Below are 9,373 nucleotides of genomic sequence, written 5' to 3' on the forward strand. Positions count from 1 at the left end.
TGGGTCCCGCTTACCGCGGGGCTGTTACCAAAAAAGGCCTTTCTCTCGCTGGAGCGCTTGGCGGCGCGCGTTGCAGCAGGGTGACGCGAGGTTCAGCCCGGGCCTCCTCGAAGGTTGAGCCAGCTGACTGCAGGGCTGCCAGGCCAAGAGCACACCCCCCCCCCCCGCAACACACACACACACCCGCGCCCCGTCTCTGCCACAAAACGACGGGGGCAGGAGAGAGACTGCAGGGAGCTTCGAAGTGCGCGCCTGGCGACCTTCTCACCACTAGTAACCTTGGGCTATGGTGCTCCGGAAAGGCCAGGTGGAAAGCTGACCTTTTGCTCCAGTTTAGAGCAGGGTTCTCTGAGGATGCCAGCCCAGATGGCAAGCTGGGTGGGGAAAGCGACAGTAGGAAGGAACTTTGGGAAGATGATGCCGCCGTTTGGTGCCCGGCTCTGCTAGTCTCTGCTTGTCTCCCAGACCCCATGGACAGAGTTCTGTGAGTCTCTGCACCTGACAGTTTACGTTGAGGCTCCTCCACCTCCACCACCCCCCTCCCAAATCCTTTCCAGTTCCTTTCCAGCGTTGTCATAGTTTTGTTGCAGGGACTCTTCTTCAGGGAGAAAACCCACCTCCAAAACATTGGAGTTCTAGCCTCTCACCGTCTCTCACACATCCCCAAACGGCCATCTCAGGCAATAAGAGATACCACAAATGATGGTGATTCTTTTTTTTTGGGGGGGGGGCAGTTTGGAAGAGCTGTGTTTTATAAATTAAAGGACTATGAGTCTGTAATGGAAGTCTGTTTAAATACACGTTGATTTCTAACTCAGTGTGTCTGAAGGCACCCCGGCATGTATGTGTGTATATATATCTCCTTTAGTAACAGTGAAGACAGAGACAGACAGGGAGATGGAGACATATGTGTGTGCATACCAAACATAACACCATGACATAGAATCCAACTTGCTTTCTCTAGCAGCCTGGCTGGAGGGTTGTGGCTAAGTTGCTATTTCCCCAATATTTTTGGTTTAATAAAGGGAAGGGCTGAATAAATATTAATGTAAAGAAATGGGTCACCCAGCCAAGCCAAAGCTAAAGAGCCCCAGGCTGGCAGGGATGTCAAACCATTTCCCACCCCTATGTTTTGACTCACTCCAGGGTAGCTGTAGTGTGGGGAGGGCTGAAGTCTGGGAGAGTGAGGCAATGCTCCCAAGCAGTTCTTTGCAGAGGAATCACTGCAAAGTGCCAGCAGGCCAGAGAAAGTTTATTATTGCTCTGGAGTGCACAGTGAGCTCACTGTTATGCAAAAACAGAAATCTGGCTGCTTTGAGATGAAAGAGGGGCTCCCTAGGGCTCCTCCTCCTCCTTTTCTGTCCTTAAAAACTCGCCTTTCCTTTGCACTTGGGGGCCCCAGAATGAGTGGGAGATTGGGGCTTTGGGGAGTGTTGGATAGGGGAGTAGGCTCTGGAAGTCAAGTGTCAAAATAAAAATAAGTATCTCTTGTTGCTTCCACTGAACTTTATTGCAATTACTAGTAATAAGAGTGGTAAGAATAGTGATCCTCACATTTTATGTAGTTTACTAAGTACTGTCACGTGTCAACCAGCAATAGTACCAACACTAGTATCAATACTAATAATAAGTAACACTTACTGTGAGTCCAACACTGCTCTCCATTCTGTATGGTGTATTACAGTCTGGTAGTGGCAGATCTACAACTTCTGTATATAGAACTCAGTGGTACAAATGCACTTGGAAGGGGAGGCTGGGGGTTGGTTATGAAGGTGTATTGGCATAGTACTTACATAAGATTATATGTAACACCAAATCAACTGGGGCTGATGGGAATTTTGAGCACCCCAAACCACCTCTGTGAGCCTGAGCTTGTCAAAGACACCTCTCAAGTCAGATTTACTGGATTCAAATCCCAGCTCCATCACTAATGGCTGTAGGCAAGTTATATAGCCTCATTACTTTCCTGGTTTGTAAAATGGAGGTAAAAGAATCTACCCTGTAGATAATATTAAGGGTTTAATACTATAATAGGCTGGGCACAGTGGGTCATGCCTGTAATCCCAGCACTTTGGGAGGCTGAGGCGGGAGGATCACCTGAGGTCAGGAGTTTGAGACCAGCCTGGCCAACATGGCGAAAGTCCTTCTACTAAAAATACAAAAATGAGCTGGGTGTGGTGGCAGGCGCCTGTATCCCCAGGTACTCGGGAGACTGAGGCAGGAGAATCACTTGAACCTGGGAGGTGGAGGTTGCAGTGAGCTGAGATTTCGTCACTGTACTCCAGCCTGGGCAACGGAGTGGACTCTGTCTCAAAACAACAACAAAATACTATAGATAAGGCCGGGCGCGGTGGCTCACGCTTGTAATTCCAGCACTTTGGGAGGCCGAGGCGGGCGGATCACGAGGTCAGGAGATCGAGACCATGGTGAAACCCCGTCTCTACTAAAAATACAAAAAAATTAGCCGGGCGTGGTGGTGGGCGCCTGTAGTCCCAGCTACTCGGAGGGGCTGAGGCAGGAGAATGGCGTGAACCCGGGAGGCGGAGCTTGCAGTGAGCCGAGATCGCGCCACTGCACTCCAGCCTGGGTGACAGAGCGAGACTCTGTCTCAAAAAAAGAAAAAAAAAAAAAAATACTATAGATAATATCCCCTCAATAATGTAGATAATATTAAGGGTGATGCAAGTAAGCCACCTAGTTTACTAAGGGTCCCACAGCAAGTCTAAGTAAGCATTATCTCTTATTATGACAAGAAACAAATTGATGCTGGGTGAGGTGGCTCATGCCTGTAATCCCAACACTTTGGGAGGCCAAGGTAGGTGCATCACTTGGGCCCAGGAGTTTGAGACCAGCCTGGGCAACATGGCAAAACCCCATCCCTTTCCAAAAATACAAAAAAATTAGCCAGGTGTAATGGCACATGCCTGTAGTCCCAGCTACTAGGGAGGCTGAGATGGGAGGATTGCTTGAGCCTGGGAGGTCAGGCTGTGGCCAGCCACGAGTGTGCCACTGCACTCCAGCCTGGGCAACAGAGCAAGATCCTATCTCAAAAAAACAAAAAACCCAAGTTGAAATCTCAAACAACCCTAATAAGCTGGGAGCTATCATTCCATTCTCTTTTCCATGGAAAACAGAGATTTTGTGAGTAACTAGCTTAAGGGTGCAAAGCCAGTAAGTGATGGAGAGAAAATTTCAATCCGGTGGGCCAGACTCCAGAACCGGAAATCCCATTATATTGCTTTCCCTTCTCCAGCCTTCCCTGGGATTATCTCAGTTTTCATGAAATAAAAAAAAAAAGCAAACCCAATAATTAGAATAATCAATAGAAATGCCCCAACTAGAGTTATGACCAACATATCCATTGTGCCATAAGCAATACTGATGAGCAGTGATCTTCTAAGGCAGAAGAAATCAGGGCCTTGGCCAGGCGTGGTGGTTCATGCCTGTAATCCCAGCACTTTGGGAGGCCGAGGCGGGAGGATCACCTGAGGTCAGGAGTTCAAGACCAGCCTTGCCAACATGGTGAAACCATGTCTCTACAAAAATACAAAAAATTAGCCGGGTCTGATGGCGGGTGCCGGTAATCCCAGCTACTTGGAAGGCTGAGGCGGGAGAATCGCTTGAGCCTGGGAGGCAGAGGTTGCAATGAGCCGAGATTGTGCCATTTTGCACTCCAGCCTGGGCGACAGAGCAAGACTCAGTCATAAAAAAAAAAAAAGAAATCACGGCCTTGTTCCGCCTTTTGGGGCAACATGGAGTGAGATCACAGCGCCTGAGAAAGAACTTTGAAAACTGCGGTTGTGCTTTACAAAAATATATCAGTATTATTAAATGCTGCCCCCACCTTTTAAAAATCAAACTCTAGAAAAACCACTCACCTGTTTGGCCTCTCCGGCCCCTCCCCCTCCCTGCCCTCAACTGCAGCTGTGCGCAGCCGGTTGACTGTTTTCCTTAAAGGCCTCGGGGTGCTCGTATCTTCTTCAGACATTCAGCCAAAATTTTTAGAGTGCGGCTGGGGGGAAGGGTAGCGCACTCTGAATTCATTTAGCTCCATCGTTGAAGCCCGGGTTCCTAGATCAGGGCACAAAAACAGAAAAGACAATTTCTGGAAGACTGGAAAACAGCTAATTTTGCAGGTGCTTCGGCATAAGTGGTGGCAATGAATGTAACATCGATGCCGGGGGGGGGATAAGGTTCAATCGCAGATGAAATGGTTAATACCTTATACGAAATTCACGGCGAAAAATCTTGAAACAGGACATTTAAATTCACTGCCGAGGCTTGGGGGTGGGGTGGGGAGCAGGGATCGGAAACGACGCTAGTGGTTCTTAAATGCGTTTTTACTTGGGAATGCCGGGCAGGGAAAGGAAAGGTCATCGTCTGTTTAATTTCCACCCCCAGCTCTGGACTTCCAGCTAGCTCGCCGGGCCTCAGCTGTTGTACACACACGGCGAGGGGGGAAGGGAGGGCGGAGGCGCGGAGGAGGGGCCGGCTGGGAGGAATCTGGGCGTCCTGCCGCGCATGCGCCTTTCCGGAGCAACAAGTGGGCTCCACAGAGGAAGTGTAAAGGGGAGGGGGGAGAACTGGTGCAGAGCATGGCGGTGACGTCAGCGCTCCGCCCGGGCGGCATCCCGCGCGGCCAAGCCGGGGACAGCGCGAGCCGCAGCCGGAGCAGGAGCGCCGAGACGCGCCTCCGGAACGTAGAGTAACAATCACAACCCCACATTCCGGGCGAGCGCGAGCAGGAGCGGGAAGGGATGCGACCCGGGCCGAGGCGCCGCGCGAGCGCCCTGCAGCCAACGTGAGCGCCGCCAGCCGCGGCGGCCCGGGCGCCGGCCAGGCCTGGGGGCGGCGGGAGCCTGCGTGCGTGCACTCCTCTGCTCTCGTGCGTCCTGGAAGCAGTGGCCGCGGCGGCTCCCTCCGGGGTGCAAACCCAGTCGCCGCCAGCGGAACGGCCGACGCTGCGGAGGGGAGAAGGTCCTTTCTCGGCTGCCACCCCCTCCCCCGGTCCTCCGGGGAAGCAGCGGCTTCAGCAAGATTGGACCCGGGCACCGGGTGGCACTGAACGAACTCTCTAGCCCTCGTCCCAGGGGGCCCGTCGGGGAGAGGACACAGCTCGTAGGGGAGCCCCCGGGGAGAGGAAGAGACAGCCCCTTTCGAGCTTCCACGCACCAGCCACTCCGGGGAGGGGGCCAAGAGGCAACGGCGGCCAGCACCGGGCACCCTCGCCCCCTCCCCTCGGGCTGGGAGCTTCCAGCCCAAGTCTGCAGCACCAGGAAGAAAGCGCCTGAGCTCCCCTCGCGACAAGACAACCGCAGTAGGAGGTGGGGGCGAAGAGAGGGCTGAACCCGTCCGCTGCCCGGGCAGTGGAGCCCCCACGGCGAGGCGCTGCGCCGGCGGTGGAGACTCGCGTTCCCTCCAGCCCCTGGGGCAGAACTTTCTCGCCCCCCCCTCCCTCCCCCGCAGTCGGACTCCCTCCCCAGCCGGCCAGTCCTCCCGGAGGAGAAGGCGCCGCGGAGACAGCCCGGGCGAGGGCCTACCTTCCTCAGGGCCGGCATCATGTCGGCGGCGCAGGTGTCCTCGTCCCGGAGACAATCTTGCTACCTGTGCGACCTGCCCCGCATGCCCTGGGCCATGATCTGGGACTTCTCGGAACCCGTATGCCGCGGTTGCGTCAACTACGAAGGCGCCGATCGCATCGAGTTCGTGATCGAGACAGCGCGCCAGCTGAAGCGGGCGCACGGCTGCTTCCAGGACGGCCGCTCCCCCGGGCCGCCGCCGCCCGTCGGGGTCAAGACAGTGGCCCTGTCGGCTAAGGAAGCGGCGGCGGCGGCAGCAGCAGCAGCGGCCGCCGCCGCCGCGCAACAGCAGCAGCAACAACAGCAGCAGCAACAGCAGCAGCAGCAGCAGCAACAGCAGCAGCAGCAACAGCTCAACCACGTTGATGGTTCCAGCAAGCCTGCGGTGCTGGCGGCCCCGTCTGGCCTGGAGCGCTACGGCCTGAGCGCTGCCGCTGCGGCCGCCGCCGCCGCCGCCGCTGCGGTGGAACAGCGCAGCCGCTTCGAGTACCCGCCACCGCCGGTGAGCCTGGGAAGCAGCAGCCACGCCGCGCGACTGCCCAACGGCCTGGGGGGCCCAAACGGCTTCCCTAAACCAACACCAGAGGAGGGACCCCCAGAGCTGAACCGCCAGAGCCCCAATTCGTCTTCAGCGGCGGCGTCCGTGGCGTCTCGGCGTGGGACGCACGGTGGGCTGGTGACGGGGCTGCCCAACCCGGGGGGTGGCGGAGGCCCCCAGCTCACCGTGCCCCCCAACCTGCTGCCGCAGACGTTGCTTAACGGCCCGGCCAGCGCTGCGGTACTCCCCCCACCCCCTCCCCACGCCCTGGGCAGCCGTGGGCCCCCGACGCCTGCTCCCCCAGGGGCTCCTGGGGGCCCCGCTTGTCTCGGGGGTACCCCGGGTGTATCGGCCACGTCGTCCTCCGCGTCGTCTTCGACCTCTTCGTCGGTGGCAGAGGTGGGCGTGGGTGCTGGTGGCAAGAGGCCTGGCTCGGTATCGAGCACAGACCAGGAGCGCGAGTTGAAGGAGAAGCAGCGCAACGCCGAGGCCCTGGCCGAGCTGAGCGAGAGCCTGCGCAACCGTGCCGAGGAGTGGGCCAACAAGCCCAAGATGGTCCGCGACACGCTGCTCACGCTGGCTGGCTGCACGCCCTACGAGGTTCGCTTCAAGAAGGACCACTCGCTGCTGGGCCGCGTTTTCGCCTTCGACGCCGTCTCCAAGCCTGGCATGGACTACGAATTGAAGCTGTTCATTGAGTACCCCACGGGCTCGGGCAACGTGTACTCCAGTGCGTCTGGTGTGGCCAAGCAGATGTACCAGGACTGCATGAAGGATTTCGGCCGGGGCTTGTCCTCGGGTTTCAAGTACCTGGAGTACGAAAAGAAGCACGGCTCTGGGGACTGGCGCCTGCTTGGAGACCTGCTCCCTGAGGCCGTGCGCTTCTTCAAGGAGGGCGTGCCCGGCGCCGACATGCTGCCCCAGCCCTACCTGGACGCCAGCTGTCCCATGCTGCCCACTGCGCTGGTGAGTCTGAGCCGCGCCCCCAGCGCACCCCCGGGGACCGGGGCCCTGCCGCCTGCCGCGCCGTCGGGCCGGGGCGCAGCCGCCAGCCTGCGCAAGAGAAAGGCCTCTCCCGAGCCCCCGGACTCAGCCGAGGGCGCGCTGAAGCTGGGCGAGGAACAGCAGAGGCAGCAGTGGATGGCGAACCAGAGCGAGGCGCTGAAGCTCACCATGTCCGCCGGGGGCTTCGCGGCGCCGGGGCACGCGGCAGGGGGTCCGCCTCCTCCGCCCCCACCTCTGGGACCCCATTCCAACCGGACCACCCCACCTGAGTCAGCCCCCCAGAACGGTCCGTCCCCCATGGCCGCCCTCATGTCGGTGGCAGATACTCTGGGCACAGCGCACTCGCCCAAGGATGGCAGTTCCGTGCACTCTACCACTGCGTCCGCGCGGCGCAACAGCAGCAGCCCAGTCTCGCCGGCCTCCGTGCCGGGGCAACGCCGCTTGGCATCACGTAACGGGGACCTGAATTTACAGGTGGCGCCCCCGCCGCCTAGCGCCCACCCGGGCATGGACCAAGTGCACCCCCAAAACATTCCGGATTCCCCCATGGCCAACAGCGGACCCCTCTGCTGCACCATTTGCCACGAACGTTTGGAGGACACGCATTTCGTTCAGTGCCCGTCCGTCCCCAGCCACAAGTTTTGCTTCCCTTGCTCTAGAGAGAGTATCAAGGCCCAGGGGGCCACCGGCGAGGTTTATTGCCCCAGCGGAGAGAAATGCCCCCTAGTCGGGTCGAATGTACCTTGGGCCTTCATGCAGGGCGAAATCGCGACTATCTTAGCTGGGGATGTTAAAGTGAAAAAGGAGAGAGACCCTTGAACCACTGGGCAGCCACCTCCTTTGCCCTAGACCAGCTCCTCTCCAGTCCTGAGGGCCCCTCCCCCAACCCACCTCGACTCTCCCCCTCCCCTCACCCCCAAGGTGTAGAATTGTGAATATAACAAAACTGCAAAAAGTTAGTCTTATGTATAGACATTATTTTCGTCGTATGTTTCTATATTTTGAAACAAAGGTATGTAACTTCTTCATTTGAAGGATAAGCTGGTTTCTGTTAAGCAGTGAAATATTGGTTGGGTCATTTGCATCATATCGTTAGCATTTATTTGGTGGCAGAATGTTTGCCTAGGTACAGAATTAACAGCCCTTAGCAACGACTGCTGCTGGTGTGTATTTTTGTAAATGTTATGCACTCTCTGAAAGGAAAAACACACACAAAAGAAAAAGACTTTTTTTTTTTTTTTTTTTTTTTTTTGCCAAGGCCTAAAAAAAAAAAAAAAAAAAAAAAAAAAAAGCTATAAAATGGTGAAAGCTTCCTTCTAAACTGCCCCAAGTGTTGAAGTCTTCACTTTATTTTGTTCTGTTTTGTTTTGTTTTTCTGTTTTGTTTGCAAAATGGTAAGGGGGTGTCGGGGGGGATGGGGTGTTTTTTGTTGCAAGTTTGTGAGGGGAAAATGTTTTGGTTTGTTTCTACTGACCTGAATGTGTTGGATCTACACGTGTTGTTTTGTTTTTGCTTTATTGATGCACGGATGCTTTTGAACAGTAGAGCGAAATGCTAGACATGGAGAATCTGCTCTGTTTGTCCTTTATACATTTCTGTAGTTAACAGAACACTGTAATGTGCCTTGGAGCTTAGTAACTTGTAATAAATTCAATTGATATTAACTGCGCTGAGTCAGCAAGTTTGTCTTTCTAGGGCTAAGGCCACACAACTCCGACGCAGGGGACACCCTCCCTACCTCCAGTATAGAACGAAAATCCTAGTGCCTTTGAAAGCCCTGGGAGCTGGCCTGTGGGAAAGGCCCTGTGCTGCCTTGCTGCCCCTCCCCCTCGGTACCAGGCTATTTACATTCACCTCTTGGGGAGGCGACAGTTGCTGACTAAGCGATTTCGGTTTACTCTTCAGCATCTCTCTTTTCCCCCCGGATGCGGGCCCAGCTGCAAATGGCATTGTCAGGAATGCTTTCTGGTGCCTCGCCCTGTGGCGGTGAACATAGGCTGACACCCAGTGCAGCTGGTGACTTGACAAGTGGGCGAAAAAGTCTAGGAGAAAAGCTAGGATGCTTTGCTTAGATATGACAGACATCAGTCTTTGCATATTTAAAACAAAAGTGCTACAGAGCTGGGAGCAAATGCATACGCTCAGCCTGGAGAGTCCGCAGTAGCTTCAGGCTGGTGCCTCGGAAAACCAGTTTTCACCTCATTCGTTACAAGTTTTCTTTCTTCTATTTTAAATAATTATTTGTAAAGGC

At 55.6% G+C, this 9,373-nt stretch overlaps 1 protein-coding gene across 1 annotated transcript; it reads left to right on the top strand.

Moving 5' to 3' along the window:
* The first annotated feature begins 4,652 nt into the window (after positions 1-4,652).
* Positions 4,653-8,786, top strand: IRF2BPL (interferon regulatory factor 2 binding protein like). The gene has a single exon (XM_004093214.3). It carries the CDS (start codon positions 5,560-5,562, stop codon positions 7,939-7,941), a length of 2,382 nt encoding a protein of 793 aa, XP_004093262.3. The 5' UTR covers positions 4,653-5,559; the 3' UTR covers positions 7,942-8,786.
* The last annotated feature ends 587 nt before the right edge of the window (positions 8,787-9,373 follow it).

Source organism: Nomascus leucogenys, chromosome 22a (assembly GCF_006542625.1).
Source record: "Nomascus leucogenys isolate Asia chromosome 22a, Asia_NLE_v1, whole genome shotgun sequence".
Taxonomy (NCBI): Eukaryota; Metazoa; Chordata; class Mammalia; order Primates; family Hylobatidae; genus Nomascus; species Nomascus leucogenys.